Source organism: Triplophysa dalaica, chromosome 14 (genome assembly GCF_015846415.1).
Source record: "Triplophysa dalaica isolate WHDGS20190420 chromosome 14, ASM1584641v1, whole genome shotgun sequence".
Classification (NCBI taxonomy): domain Eukaryota; kingdom Metazoa; phylum Chordata; class Actinopteri; order Cypriniformes; family Nemacheilidae; genus Triplophysa; species Triplophysa dalaica.
In genome coordinates this window covers 5,791,631-5,808,715 of record NC_079555.1, presented here as the reverse complement: position 1 = coordinate 5,808,715, position 17,085 = coordinate 5,791,631, and the positions used below count along the sequence as shown (strand labels likewise).

Sequence of the window (17,085 nt, the reverse complement as noted above, 5' to 3'; positions counted from 1 at the left end):
TATCTTCTCTGTGTTCCACAGAAAAAGTCATACAGGCTTTGAAGGACATTCGGATACAGTAAATAAATTATGAGGTCCAACTCCCTATCCCTCATTCAACTACTTCTAACATTTCTAATGAGATTTTCTCATCCAGATGAGTAGACTTGAATGAAAGAACATTCATTCTCAAACTATGGGTCAATGTACTTACGATTATGGTTCAAATGATTGGTCGAAGCTGCATGCAGGAACAGTCTTCATTTGGTTAAATGTGTGTCATGTGCACACACATGTAATGGTATCTGTAATGGTATCCCTTTTGACGAGCTTAAGTATAGTGTGACCCTTTGACCGCATTTAGGGAAAAAAATCTCCAACACACATTATTTCTAAAACATCTAAAAAACATCACAGCTAACTACACGTATCTAGGCCAACATGCAGCACTCTCGAAATCTCAGAAAGCACTGAATTCATAGTACATACTTTGTGACAAGCTGACCTTATCAAAAAAGCTAATGTTCTGTGAAATATGACACCTGGACTACAGTTAGGTCATATACACACTATGCTGAAGGACTGTGTTCCCTTGGCCACATTTCATGTGCATCCCCGTCTATAAAAGGAAGTTAATACAAACATCAATCGTGCCACTGATAACGCAAAAAGCAGGGAAATGGATAACAAAAATGTTTTGAAGAAAAAAGGACAACAGCTACAGCTGTGCAAGATTTTATCTGGACATTCACTGGACATTATCTGTTCTTCACAGAAATCTCAACATTTTTTTTTAGAGGTGATTGGTTTGAAGGCTATGTATGGAGGACAAAAAATGACTTAAGTATAAATAAATGAATTAAGGGACTCGAAAAAACATTTTTAGATAAAAATGTATGTGCAAGCTGTACAAAATTCTAGAATAAACAAGAATATAAAAAATCAAAGAAAAAAACTAGAGCCAAATTAAAGCAAATCAGCTTCTAAAATATACAGAATTGAATAGATCTAAAATATATGTTCTGCCATTTAATCAAAATATTCTATTTTAATTTATAGAGTAAATGATATATACAATATGATGTGGGCATCAAGGTTATTAAAGTTCATTCATTAAAATAAAATAAAATGGCAAATAATATGCCAGCCTATATATTGTTTGAAAAACTTAAACTAAATTAAAATTCGCCTCCACAATAAACTGAAATATCAGCTGACGCAATAAAAGTATTAACTGAAAATTAATTAAATTAAACTAAATATTAAATGAGCACATTACAAAATTGCTCAAATGTAAACAAAAATTCATGTGAAAAATAAAACTACAATAAGCCGAAATCAAAACATTAACTGCGGTGGGTTGGACAAGTGAGATTCACACTAAAAATATTTTTCACAACAATCCAAGTCATATCAAACATAAAAAATAAAAACTTGCTTGTAAGTCCTTGATTTTCTTTGTGCTGGCAGGGCATTTGAAATCTGAATCTTTTCATCATTGTAATGGACTGTATCTTCAATAGGAAATAAAAAATGAGCAAATGTGATAATTTAATCCTGTTGCTGGATCAGGCTGCTGTACCGCCCAATCAAATGTCTTCATCCCCAGGGTCATGCAGGAACACCCCAAATCCTCAGTTTTTCATCTGACATTCTGTACCGTATCATTAATGTATAGGAGATTAATGGATACAGGTATCCAAGCAGACTTAGTCTCTCATCCATAATCTAGTCTTCCCTGCATCATTAAATATTTCATACCGAGCCCCCGCCCCCCACTGCTGGAACCCAATGTATGTTAGGCCACAAAATTCAGTACAGTGAACTTCAGGACTGTGGGTCAGAACGTGGTAGAGCTTAACACTTATGGATCAGTGAAATACTTTATTATCCAGAATTGACACTTGCCTCACACCCAGAGTACAGAATCAGGAACGAATGGAATATGAGTTTCCAATTTTACACCCCACTACACTGGTCACACAGGCAATTTACATTTAATTTAAAATGGGCAATCATGCAGCAGATGTTATATAAATAAAGTCTGTTGCTGGAGTTTTGCAAATCCAAACAATTCAGTTAACATCAAGTCCTGAGAATTCAACAAGCAATACAGATCGTGCTTCAAAACAGGCTGACAATGTAGGCTTAGCAAGTTGTAGAATAACAATAAGAATATATAAAAAACGTTATTTAAAGTAGATGCAGTACAGAGAATTGTGTGTTGTTTCTTTCAAATAAAAAACAAATGCTTTTATACAGTAATATTTTATCCCAATAATTTGTATATATGACAAATATACAGTAGCAAACACATCCCATCTGACAGTTCCATAGGCTGATATTGTTATATTTAAAAACTGTATAAATAAAGAAGACTTGTTTTGTATCTCATATTGCATGGTGTTTTTCTGAAATGACTTTAAAGACAAAAACGTTCAGAACATTAAGGCAACATTAAACGGTCATCATCCCACAACATTAAACACATAATAGACCATTATCTTGCTCATCAGAGCGATTTCCTTGCCAAAGATGAGAAAATTACTGAGCTTGGCAAAGCTATTCACTGGTCATGTGCAACTACGAAAACTGAAATTGATAAACATGAATTCATACAATACAATAGAAAGATATGGATAATTGTTTAACAAAACATGAATGTCTTTATATAAAGATAAATGAGGGATTTGGGTTCAAGACAGGTACAGAAAAGAACTGTTACAAAGGAAAGGGGGAAAAAAGTCACACAAGAACCCTTTAATATCTCAACTGTTTTTCATATTTTGTACACTAAACTTGTACATTTTAAACTTGTAATGTAAATTTGCTGTTTATTTCAATAAAAAAATAGAACTGTAAAATATCAGTTTTTACAGTGTATGCCAATCAGAATTACAAAAACTCTCTTTAAATCTGAGCCATGCTTTTCATTCAATAGTCTTTTTGAATCCTCGATTCTGATTGGTTGGTAAGCGTGCATTAAAACCCTTTAACCCACAGGTAGCTCCAGACACTTTGATCACATTTAAAATAAACTGATTAACCGATAACTGTTTGATCTAAAATTACAATGTAGACATCAATTACAGCTTTCACTTGGCAAATGACCATGGTATAAGCAGGATAATCCACAGCTAGCCGTGCGTTAAAGGATTTTAATGTACTTTGCGGAGGCAACCACCCCCTGCTTTGCGTAAAACCCTTTAACGCACGGCTAGCTGTGGATTATCCCTTGCCTATACCCTTAATCTATATAATTGAGTTCCAATAATAATATTTTTATAACTTTAGAAGTGACATCAGAAAGACAAACTGAATACCTAAATCACACATAACAGATATACTGCATCATGTCTCCTGAGACTTTAAAGATCAGCACCTGAGATGGCACGGTTTGACCGGACAGACGTTTTATAGTTTCATGTGAATATATGTTATTATTTTTAAGCTTTGCTGGGGCCAGATATAGCTGCTGATAATGCTGAGGAGATTAACAGCACAGCAGAGCAAAGATTTCCCTCACAGACAGCCCTACCACAATAACAACTAAAGCCGATAAAACCTGCCCATGCAGATAGGAAACAGCTGAGAGACCGAAGCTATGGAATCATCCATAATAACCACAGTAATGCTAAGGGAGCCACCAGGCTTAATAGCTCCATGTTAGTGTGAAATATAAGCCAGACGGTGCAGAGAGACAGAGCCAAAACAAAAACCAAGATGGAATCTAAAACTGATGTTTAAATGACACTTTTATATCCCCCTGAGTAGTGCTAAAATGCTAAAGCAGGACTTAAAGCTAAAGTAAGATTATTTTGCAGTGACAAAATATATGCCTCACAGTGTGTGAACGGTAACTTAATGGAGTGGGACTGTTTTATTATGAAAGCTTATCAGAACTGATCATCTACACTAGGAGTCAAGATGAGGTGACTGCGCGTTTATCACCAACTTCATTAACTTGAAACATGAAAACAGTCCAAATGTCAATTTCTTTGCAGATTGCCCTTCGTCTTGGCGTAATGTGCTTGGACAAACATACGGATGATAAAAGACTGGTAATAGTCAGGCGGAGATGTCATCATTGCCATCTTTGGAGGACAAAGAAGGCTATCGACCCAAGATTACTCAACGTTTGTCCATCATTGGCTTTTTTGTTGTGTAACATCCCAGGGGTATCCAGTGCAGTCGTTCCACAATACCTTTCCACTTTGGTTAAAAATCACACTGCATATGTGAAATTCTGGCACCAATACTGCGATATTAAACAATCTTTTAGTGAAATTACTTCCTGGGACTATTGATCTATGTGAATAATAAAACACAACTAATCCATCGTTTGTTATGTTAGCATTGCAATCCAATTTGATATATCATTTTTACATTATATATTTATGGCACGCCCTTCATGCATTTTCACTAATATTATGCAGGTAATTAAAATTAGGCAATAAAACCATACATCAGGAAATGGATTTGGGTTTAAAAGTATAACATCAATATGCTGTTTAGTATGCAGCCGTTTGTGTGCAACTTTGCAAGTAACAGTGTGTTAGTGCTCTTAAATGAAAATAAGAAGACAAATCGTTGATAAATGAGCTAGCAGTTTGAATCGAGTTTGGGATGCAATTGGCACATGCTAAATTTCCCAGTGGTTCAGTTGCAGTGAAAATGTAGCAGGTCTCCCAAATGCTGGTAAAAAGACAAATATCCCAAATATAACAAAGTGAACGGTCATTTGGTAAGAGTAATAACCTTAGGAGGAAACATAGATAAACACAGGTGTGTTTGTGACATAACAATGTAAATAAATAATGGGGTATAAAAAAGGCATGCACATTGAAAAACTGAGAGCAAAAACTACTTGAAACCCTAATAAAAACCTAGATTAATAATTACAACACATAAAACATGAAATTTATGTGAGATTCTGCATGATTCATTGATCACAAATCAAATTTGTTACCTTAACCATGTTTACTTTGTACAAATAGTCAAATTGTACAACACAAGGTGAGGTATGAATTGTTGTAATTCCCAAATCGGGAACATGGACTATAAGGTTTTGCCAAGTCCAAACCAGCTTAAGAGTATTTTGTCATTTAAGAGCCCATAAATTGATGCTAATATAATTTCCAATAAAAAAATGTTTACAAATATAGATTCCAAATCCTTTAAAATGAAGCAACCATGTCAGGTTTATAGACCCCAGTACATGCATTTTTCTCACTTAAAAACATTGGAAAAAGTAACAGATCAGTTTTGCAACAGGCATTTAACAAAGTACTGTGTGTCCTTGCTTAGGAGTGGTGAACCTCATTATTATCGTTCAAATGCGAGGTCAACCCAGTTTGCTTCTGGAGTCTTGGCCATAGTATCCCACCTGGAGCAGAATGGCAATGTCAATGAGGATCTGCACTGCACCACAGACCAGAAACTGTGTGGGGCTTTCATTGATCACAAAGTATGTGGTCTTAAAGATGTCACCAGCAGTCCATAGAAGCACCATCTTTACACTGAAAATAGAAAGAGAGAAAATTTACTGAAGCAATCCTGAAAGAGCATCATGTAAAAGTCTCACTTAAGTTAGAAAGAACCCAGTTCAGCTCCAAAGTTTTGATAAATGGACCTCATTTGGAATCTTTTTGAAGCGGCACCAATACATCAGACTAATGTATCGTACAATGTCCTGTCCACCTCTTGATATAGCCATACATCTGTAAATCTCGCACAGGTATACATAATGTATGAGTCCTGCGCTATCGAATGCAGTCAGGTACAAATTTCTGTTACACGTAATTGAATAAAGAGGAGGCAATTATTCAATTTATATCAAAAACCTGAATGGGAGAGATAGTTTAGCATTTAGGTTCCTACAATGCATAAAACCATTTCCGAACTTCTACCATATAATGGCTTAGAAAAATCTCTCAGCTGTAAACAGGCTCATTTGTTCCCTTTATGCATAAAAAATGTACATTCAGCTTTCAGTATTTGCTCTGAAATGGCTCGCAATAGTTAAAGTTGTCAGCCTAAGAAACAATCGCTTTAAACTTTGAAAACTGACCACAAGATATATTTAATTAATATAAATACATTTTTATTATTATTAATTTGCATGAACAAATGTTTCGAAAAATGTAGAAACTTGTTTATGACTCTTTACTAAAAATGACACAGATTTATTAAGTTAGAGTATCTGGCTTGATTCCCTGAAAATGACCGACTGTATTCAAATAAATAAAAAATCTTAATGGCGAAAAAAAAATCTTGATATATTCACAATGTGGCTTAATTTTGCATTACCGGCAAAATCGTTGCGAATACATCATGCATATTCATCATCCTGCTCCAAGGTAGTCACCTATAAGGGGATGACCTTCCAAAACTCAACATTTGAAAATACAAATCGTCCTTTTAGCTTGAAAAACTTGAAGTTTCAAAAACTAACAGAAACAGCCAAAATGTCCTCAGACAGGCAGATACACTGCATTCCCTGACAACATACATCCTTCTATTCCAGCAGTATTTATGCTGAATGAGTTCATCCATTTCATCCGAGTGGAATGAGAAAGAAAGATGGTATGAGGATGAGTGCAGTCTATACATCAGCTGTCGCAGACAGCGAGAGATGGGTATAGGACTTCCCACCCTCCTAGCGGGATTTACGACAGGAGAAATGAGTCTTTCACACAACACCAGGTCGGCGAGGCTGACATTTACAGTACAGTAATGAAATGGCACATTTCTACCATGTCTCTTTAATGATGTAACCCAACTCAACACAAATGTCCTCCGTAATTCTTTGGATTGTTTAGTTTTAAAAGGAGGATTGTGAAATTAGGAAATATTGTATGTAAAGGAAGGGGAAAGCGTTTAGAGAAAAACATCCTTTCATTCTTAACTCCTCTCTCTCTTTCTAACTTCTCTTGCATTGCTCCAGAGACCTTCTCCAATCACTGTTATGAGGATGAAACATGAATGATGTAATTAAGGTGTTTGGGTCGTCTCCCAGTAGCAGTGCCACAGAGCAGAGACAAAAAGCCTCTTTATGGTTCTCCATCTTTCGCCCAGAGAACAAAAAGTCTTCAGATTGTTCCCAAACACTCATTCACACAAACACAACCTTTCTTGTTCCTGAAAAAACTAAATGCGCATTTTCTCCCATCTCTCATTCTCTTGCGAGATTGACAGCAGATGAAAGAAATGCTCAGCAAACAGCGAGCGGAGCCGCGGGGCCTGTGAGAGAGGTAGAAGTGATTATTGCATTGATTAAGAGAAGTGAAGCCACAGTTACAGCACTCCCAGTCCACACCGAACAGCCCTGTACTCAACCCTGACAAGCCTTCAATTGATCCTCTGAAAAAAACCTGACACTCTCACCTCCACACTGAACAGAAAGAAAAGAAGAAAGAAAGAAAGAAAGAAAGAAAGCATCAAAAGATAACAAACACTGAAAGAAGACAAGAAAGAAAGTATGGAAGGAATGAAGGAAGAAAGAAATAAAGAAGGAAAACACATAAAACATATCAAACACAGACGGACAGGATGAAGGAAGGAAGGAAGGAAGGAAGGAAGGAAGAATGGAAGAAGTATTAATGAAAGAATAAAAGAAAATGGACAGTAAGAAAGAAAGCGGAAGAAAGAAAATGGACAGAAAGAAAGAAAGAAAAAAACATAAAAAAATATCAGACACAAGTGGGGATGGTTAAGGAAGGAAGTAAGAAAGAAAACATGAAAAGATATTAAACATAGATGGGGGGACGAACTGATGGAAGGAAGAAAAAAAGAAAGCAAACAAACAGACAGAAGAAAGAAAGAATGAAAGATAGAAAGAAAACCTCAAAAGATATGAAACACAGACGGACGGACAGAAGGAAGGAAGGAAGAAATAAGAAAGACGTGAAAAGAAATCAAACATAGACCGACAGAAAGAAAGAAAAAGAAAGGAAGAAAGAGAGAAAGAAAGAAAGAAAAAAGAAAAGAAAGAAAGAAAGCTATCAAACACAAATGGACATATGGACTTAAGGATGGAATGAAGAAAGAAAGAATGGAAAGAAGGAAGAAAGGAAGAAAGAAAACATAAAAAGATACGGATGAGGAAGTAAGGTAAGAAATAAGGAAGGAAGGAAGAAAGGAAAGAAAGGAAGTAAAAAAGAAAGAAAGAAAGAAAAAAGAAGGGAAGAAAGAAAGGTAAGACACAAAACGAGTGTGCTGGGCTTGTGATGGGATTTCAGTTTTGGTATTTGGCAAAGACATCTGAGTATGAGCAACATCCTGAAATCTACTCCAGACAGATGTAACGATACATCCGTCTCTTTGTTTCACTTCAGTCTCTCTGGTTTCTTCTTCTGGGCTTCATATTGATGGAGGGATAAACCGTAACCAGAGAAGCTTCTGATGCAGTTCAGAGTGAACCACTCCTCCTCCGATGGTACAAATGTTCAAAAAAGTGAGTGAAAATGGGAGTCAAATAAGCCAGACATGCTTCCAGTCATTCTTCGCCAATAGCAAGATAATTTAAATGAAAACAACAACCTGTCAGAGTTGCTCGAGTACTAACTGCTCATGTACTGGACTCCACCAAACTCCAGCACAATTGAAGGGCTGATGGGAAGGATAAATCAAAGGTTGTCTAGAGGAAAAAAGATGAGATGCCATCTTCTACAAAATATATATGTATGTGCATGAAGATCAATCCAGTCAGAAACCTCAATCCCAAGGGAGTTTGCAAACATACTGAACGGAATCTCTTTCCACCGAACAAAAAGGAAACGGCCAAAACCCAGAATTCTTAAACTAATCCTTCAAGAGCAAGTGAAAGAAAATACACATGAAAAAGCAAGTACGCCCTCAAACCCAGTTATGTTTCTCGACCATATGGCTCACAAACAACCTCACACAGATCATTGGATTTAGATCAAAATGAACCCAATCTGAACAGTTGGGAAATACACAGAGTGCATCCGTGATGTGCTTTGGATAGCTTGGAGTGTTCGAGAGCCCAATAAATCAGCAGGGTAGGACACTAAAAACGTCCCAGTGGTACATGAGAAGTGACACAGTATATTTGGTATGGATGGTGTAGCTCACAAACCCATTAGGAGGTGCGCTAAGTCATATAAATACGCAAATCAACCTGAAAAACAGATGTTTCCTCGAGAAACCCGTCATACATTTTCTTATATTCCTCGTTCTTCTCCTCTGTGCCTTGCCCGGAAGGCAATGTAAATAAATCTGTTGCTCTACCCGTCCTGGCAAGCCATGGAAGCTAACAGGTTCTCTAATTCAATCTCACAGCTTTGCCTGATCAATGGGGGCTGTGCAGGAAGCCCGCATACCGCCTCTCACCTTGGGTCATCTGGGGATGCACTCCAATGGCTTTTCTTCTCCAATTAACCCAGACATGACAGCCAACAACTGCAGACCAGCAGCTGTGCTCACAAACTTCTGTTAGTTTGAGTGCCTCCGGGCAGGAGGTATGCAATTAAAGTTACATGAGGTCCGGTCTCTACATTTTACTTCCTAGGAAAGGTCTGAACCGTCATAACTTACACTCTTTATAGCAGTCAGTATGTTGTGTGGGTTTGAAATGAAATAAGAAATGTCCATTACGGTGATATTCATTGCAGGGCTGATTTCAGCCTCGGGGAGGTAGAGTCTTGCAGTTTCCAGAGTGTGAGATGCTGCGGTTTGACATACTTGTAATTGGTTTAAAAGAAAACAAATGTTATTTGAGCAAGGTTCGAACCTGTGACCTCGCTCGGCTTACCATTTTCTTTTAAACAAGTATTTTACACTCTTAAAAATAAAGGTGCTTCGTGATGACATAGAACAACCATTTTCCGCTAAATGGTTCCATGAAGAGTCTTTAACATTCAAATATCCTTTCTGTATCACCAAAAGATCTTTGTGTTGGAAAATGGTACTTAAGACTATAACAAAGTAAGAAATGGTTCTTACTATACAAGAACCTTTGAGAGAATGGTTCTTTGGAAAACCAAATAGTTCTTTTATGCCATTGCTGAACCTTTTTTTAGAGACTAAAGGCTAAAATACACTACAAGAATTTTGCTCAGAATTTGCCCGGATTTTCAGTCTAGACTTGTTGCAGGAAGTCTGTGCTAGTCTGCAGATTTGATCAGTAAGTGTGTTTTGATCTGAAACTTTCAAAAGTTTGCAAGTGTATGATGTCTAGTTTTTTTATCTGTTCAGAAGTCTTGTAGTGTATTCCAGCCATAACAGGGAAAACTCTCGATGTTTATGGGAGACATAACTTGACACATTTTTATGAGGTCAAGAGACAGACATGACGTTTTTGACAAAAATTGGTAACACATTATTTTTATAGTCCTCCAAAAGGCATTCTGTTGACTGTAAATGTGACCCTGCCTGTGAAAACCAAGCTTAAGTCTGAAAATTTTATGAAGATAGGAAGCATCAAAGTTTGATATCAACCATTGATTTCTAAGTCTGACATGGCCATATCAATATAAAAGATATCAAGGTCATCTTTATAGAGAATGTTCTTTAAATTATGTAGCTTGACTTTTGTTAAAATGACTTTAGCTGGGATTTCACAAATATAAGAATTATTTTCCCCAACCCCTAACTCTAAGGTCTATGTGTACTGTAATGAGAGTTAACCGACATCCGACAACCGTTTCTCATAGTACAATGTATAAAGTTGACAACTGAAATAAAATGTACCCAAAAATGATTTATACATTCATTTTCGCATAATCCTGTTTGACATACTGCTCTTAAACAATAGTTACAGGTCCAAAATATATTGTTTATTCTTGACATGTTGACAAATATCCAGGAAAAAGTATCACAGCAACCATCATTATTACTGCAAAATGATATGTTAATAATGCATTTCTTGCTTTTAGCATGCATGCATTCACTATCTATCATAAATATGTCCCCCCTGTGACGGTCAGCACTGTTTGATAACGCTAAATCACATGCACACACAGCAAACAAAAAGATAAATAGCTTTCACCAGTTGCTGCAACGGTGGCCAAAACTAATCAGAAGAGTTCACCAGCATCTATTCTAAAAGTGTGAATTTCGATTCCCCAGATACCCTGTTTAGGTAGGTTACATGCACAGCTTCCTTATCTTTTATAAATACGAAAAAATGTTTCCTACGAGCGTAAAACTCTCAGGGGTAATCAGGGCCGATCAGGGCTCTGTGTGAGCAGCGAGGCCCATGGCGAAGCTCGGTCTCATGGGAGCATCTGGCTGCGTGTCACTGCTTGTTAAGGAGACAGATTACAGCGCTCTCGGCTTCATCAACACAGCGGGGTCCCGATGCTAACTACATCCTTGACTTAGCACGAAGCCCAAACCCCAGAAACTTGCATTCACCCTCGCTAGTGCTGAGTGTCTCAAACTTTTTCCGTAACTTTTTTGTAAACTCCAGTGGAGGTGAGTGAACTTGAAATTGAGGTGACAGACAGCCGCAGCAGTGTAATGCCTGTTTGGCTTCTAATTTAAGTGATTAATAACAGTGCTTGCAAAACATTCATATGCATATAAAGCGTATACTGTATCCAACACAATCTCATAGAAATTCATAACTATTTTACAAGGTGGTTCATTTTGTATAAATTAATGCGATCTTATGGGCATCTATCTAACCATCTATCCATCCACACACCCGACAAACCCACCCATCCTTCCATACATCCGTCCACCCGTCCTTCCATACATCCATCTATCCATCTATCTATATATCCGTCTATCCATCTATATATCCGTCTATTCATCTATCCGTCCATCATATATCTATCTGTCTATCCGTCTATCCGTCCATCCATCCATCTATCCATCCATCCATCCATCCATCCATCCATCCATCCATCCATCCATCCATCCATCTATCTATCTATCTATCTATCTATCCATCTATATATCATCTATCCATCTATCTATCTATCTATCTATCTATCTATCTATCTATCTATCTATCTATCTATCTATCTATCTATCTATCTATCTATCTATCTATCTATCTATCTATCTATCTATCTATCTATCTACCTATCTATCTATCTATCTATCTATCTATCTATCTATCTATCTATCTATCTATCTATCTATCTATCTATCATATATCTATCTGTCTATCTGTCTATCTGTCTATCCGTCTATCCGTCCATCCATCCATCTATCTATCATATATCTATCATATATCTATTATCTATCTATCCATCTATCTATCTATCTATCTATCTATCTATCTATCTATCTATCTATCTATCTATCTATCTATCTATCTATCTATCTATCTATCTATCTATCTATCTATCTATCTATCTATCTATCTATCTATCTATCTATCTATCTATCTATCTATCTATCTATCTATCTATCTATCTATCTATCATATATCTATCTGTCTATCCGTCTATCTGTCTATCCGTCTATCCGTCTATCCGTCCATCCATCCATCCATCTATCTATCATATATCTATCATATATCTATTATCTATCTATCCATCTATCTATCTATCTATCTATCTATCTATCTATCTATCTATCTATCTATCTATCTATCTATCTATCTATCTATCTATCTATCTATCCATCCATCTATCCATCTATCTAGAAACTGAGGTCGTTGAATGCATCAGATGGAGGAGAAAGATATCCTAAAAAAAGGATAATGACTGTGTCTGTGTGTTGCCATGAGACTCCGTTTTCTCCGAGTCATAATATCTTCATAATTAGAAGCATCATTAAAGAACAGACCCACACATATTCACACCAATTTCTAATGTTATTCACACCAGATATAACTGTCAGACACACATTATGGGTCGGAGATGACACTTGAAATCAAATAGGGTCAGTTTCTTTTTGGTGTGCGCAGGGTTCAAAAACATCAATTTCTGTAAAAACATCAAATGTTAAGTCACAAAAAAGACCTTGTCAAAAAGTCTGAGGGCTTTTCAGAACTTGAAAAATGGAGCAAGGCCTCATGGGACAGGGGACACAGCATGTCTCCGAATGCTCGGTCCATTACTGTCTGTCACAGTCTGAAGCTCACACAGATACACAGACTTCCCAATATACCCTGTGCTTACATCTGTGTGTATACCATAGAAACAAGAATTTCAACATTATTTAGCACAAGTGAACAAAGGCTTACAGTTTTCTCAGTCGCTTTGGTGCATTTTTCAAATCATTCTTAAAATGAGCAAAATACTAAGTGCATTTCTCTAAACAATTCATAGAAACAGTACAACATCATGGAATACAAGTACGGTGTGTGTGTTGTATAAATGAAGGACCAGAGTTTCTAACGTTGAAAGCAACCTGTGAGCATAGTAAATCTAGTCACAGTTTGGATCAATAACCCTGTAAATGTAAGAAAACTGAATATGTCTGAAAGATTATGACATAATCATTGAGCATTGAATGACCAAGACGATGAACAAATGACTAGATGTTTAGACGGGTAAGACAACTGCACAGAGAACTATATATTACATTTTGAGCTACACGACATTAGCAACTGATAATGTAGGAAACAACAGACAATTGTACATAACCAATTCCATGAAGGAACTGAAGCAACTGCAAATTGTTCAAAAGAATAAAAATGCTACTTTTCTGATGTACACAAGTGACAAGATGATGTGAAGGTTGAAAAACTAGTTTTGACAATTTCATTTCTGATCTGAGAAATGTGCCAAAGCAACTGAGAAAAACTTTAACAAGAAGTTCAAATTAGGAAAAAGAAGGTCAAATAGACAGAGGACCATTTAAATCCTTCAGTTTTAATAAATCTGTGGCTTAAGGACACAGTTTGAATCCGCCCATCTTCAGTGGCCCATAATAAGGACTTTGGGGGGCTGTGGATGGCTGGTCTTGTCAAAGACAGTCTTGCATGTGTCACTGGAGAAGGTACTGATGTGTAGACAGCCATATAACCTCATATCAAAGCGAATGAGAAAAGTGATATTCCTACAATCGACGGAATCGACACAATAACTCAAAACACTGCTCCAAAATCTATTGACATGCTAAAACAGCACAAGTAACACATTCCTCTAAAAGGTCTTACTTGTAAATTTAATTTTGGCCAAAATCTAAGGTTCCATCACATGGAGGCAGATGTTACCAGTAGGCAATCCCATAAAGCACTGCATCAAGCGTAGTCCACCAAAGACGGCAGATGCAATGAGAGATATGTCTATAAATATGGAGTAATATACATTCAATGCTTAAATGTTAGTTACAACTTATTGAAATGCAAACTTTTTTGCTATTTAAAAAGTATCCTCTGTGCTTCATGTTAGGGGCGCAAAGCTGCTGTCTATGTACAGCGTTCCAAATCAGTCATTTATGAGGATCCGTTTCAAAGATGTTGCCTAAAAAAAGGAGGAAGGCAGCTCATTAGGTTTTGGAACAGAGCGAGAGAGAATGCATATGAGGACTGGAATGCATTCAAAGAGTCCTATAGATACAGTGAGGTCCAAAAGTCTAAGACCACATTTTACCATTTAAATTAAAAAATCAGGAACACGGTAAAAAATTGGCCTCATCACAAAATTTTGGAGTGACTGTTTGCATCTAAAATTGCAAAATATCTCTATTGGCAGCAGTCCGTTGCTTATGTTTACAGAACTATAGCTGAGCCAGTTGAACAATTTTGATGTCACTTTTTGAGTTTTGAGTTGAGACCTATTTTTTTGTGAAATTTTCGAATCCATGAAATGCAATATAACAAAAGTTAAAATAAAGCAGGATTTATTTTAAATATTATCAGGTATTATCAGGTTTGAAAACATTCAAGCATTTCATATTAATCTTGAGTACCCATAGAGTACTATTGCTTAAGTCGTATCTTTGATCACATTTATAAAATATAGATACAGCTGTAAGATTACTTCCGAACACTGACATCAATTTCTCTGAACCGCATGCGGTTCATGTCCGGCATCTTTTAGCGCTGGGACGGCTCCATATATCAGTTTCAAACGATCACCAAATCTAGCGTTATATCCACTGTTTATATAACATTCATCACCCAAATGCAGTGAACAAACAAACACCTGAACTTCGCAAACATTTGCTCTCTCTCTCTTTTTCCTGCACACAAGTGAAAGTAAGGTCTGTTCATGCTCCTTCTCCTGCTCTCCATGCTGCTGCATGGGCTTGCCACATTCTCTTTTTCCGGGAGAATTGTCCAATAAGGGACTAAGAAAAATTATTACAAAACAGTTTTATATGTTCGAAAAAAACTTTCTGATACCTGTACGATCGCTGGGGGAGTGTATCGAGCACAGAAATACAACTTAATACGCCCAATTCACATTTTGACAAGTTGACCATGTTAAGCATGAGAAGACAGCACGTTTAGCATTGTAAAGAAGTCAGAATGCATGACACATCGTTGAAGCACCCCTTTAAAAATAAAGGTGCTTCACGATGAAATAGAAGAACTTTTTTGTCTAAAAAGTTCCATATAGAACATTTTACTCAGTGTCTACACCGGACGAGACTGATCCCACATCCAGTGTGGACAAAATGTAAAAATATAATGGGCTCTAATGCGTTCCTTTGTCTTCTATGGGAGTGAGCCTCCAATTACAAAAAGGTAAGAAAGATTTTTTTTTAAAGAACCTATGACTTGATGTTCTATGGCATCGCTGTAAAGAACGTTTTAAGCACCCTTACTTTTAATAATGCATTAACAACTCAGAAACCTGGTACAGCCTATACAGGTTCTTATGAGACAACATACTGCCGTAGTCTTTGCTCATTGGTTGAGTAATGCATGTTAATGTCATCTGTGCAGGAAAGAAGGTGAAGAGGTTTAAACTCACACCCAGTAATTGTTTGCAGGACACGCTCCACTAGAGACATCATTCATTACATTCATATAATGATGACAATTAAAATTTGACAGCGTAATGAGCTTGTTAATTAATGTTACAGCCCAATCTGCTTGAACCCAAAGTCTCCTTGCTGAGAAACAAAGTTGACCTTAATGGAAATCAAAATATATTTAAAATAATTCCCAGATAGAATTTAAAGCAAATCTAATATCTTTACCCCAGGTCTCAGCCTGCATAATAATCACAGCTCAATATCTTTTCCTATCTGTACCCTCTCTCCATCTTTTGGTCTGCTCCACAGAGCTCAGTGTGAAACATGCTCTAGGCGTCCCTTTATGAGCCAAATTAAACATTGTGAGCACAGTTTAGGCTGAAAGAGGTGAAATGGAAGCTAATGTAAATGGAGTTCCTCTCCAAATCCATCTTTTTATGAACGAATGTGTCGCTGCTGTGTGTAGTGTGTAATGCTCTCGCCCGATGCGATTTCAGTGTCTGCAGGCGTCAGCAGCTCTCGACCGATTACTGCCATCTGTGTTTGTTTGTAAATTTATTGTCGGCGAATCCTGTTGAGACACGTTTCAGCATGTTATCAACGCTGTCCTTCAACATGTATGAGTGGAAGATATCCATCACCAAGACAGGCTAGAAATAATTGTGTGCATATGGTGCATAAAAATTGGTAAATAAATAAAAAAGCTTAGAAAAAACACACAATCAACATAAAAGAGAGCAAAAATGAAATGAATCTCACCTCATGCCTCGAGTAGATCTGTTGTTGTAGTTCTGAAGCAGTTGAGGAAGGCCCAGCATGGCTTCAAACATCACAGCCAAAGAGCCCAAAGCCTCCACAAACAGAACCCAGTCCAGAAAGACGAACGTTATAAAAGCAGAAAGCAGCGTGAAGCCGAAACAGAAGATCAGGTAGTCTTCAAATGAACTCCAGCTCCAGAAATACCTTATGTCCAAATCTATGAGAGAGAGAACATACAACCATATCAAAATGTATAAGTACAGTATTTCATTTATAAACATAAGAGTCTTTAAACATCTCTTTATATAACAGAGAAATTAGGCTGTAGCATTATTGCGTATTGAACACACTGAACACAATTTCTCTCTGCGCTGTATGCAAAGTTAAATGAGCTTTCAAACCTGTCCCTCTTTCAGCAAATCTCCATTATATACAGAAACCCATTTCCGACAACTCTACATTTCATCTACTGTACCATTTTCCTGAGTGCTATGA

At 36.8% G+C, this 17,085-nt stretch overlaps 1 protein-coding gene across 2 annotated transcripts in view; it reads right to left on the bottom strand.

The window, feature by feature from the left end:
- Window positions 1–1,850: 1,850 nt before the first annotated feature.
- The window catches only part of si:dkey-246g23.2 (solute carrier family 66 member 2), a 38,770-nt gene continuing 23,535 nt past the window's right edge, over window positions 1,851–17,085 (bottom strand). For both annotated transcript variants that reach the window (XM_056766222.1, XM_056766223.1), the window contains 2 exons: window positions 16,591–16,807; window positions 1,851–5,498 (listed from right to left, as the gene is read on the bottom strand). In XM_056766222.1, coding sequence (XP_056622200.1) covers window positions 5,324–5,498; window positions 16,591–16,807 — 392 coding nt within the window. In that variant the 3' untranslated portion in view covers window positions 1,851–5,323. The remainder of the gene's footprint in view (window positions 5,499–16,590; window positions 16,808–17,085) is intronic.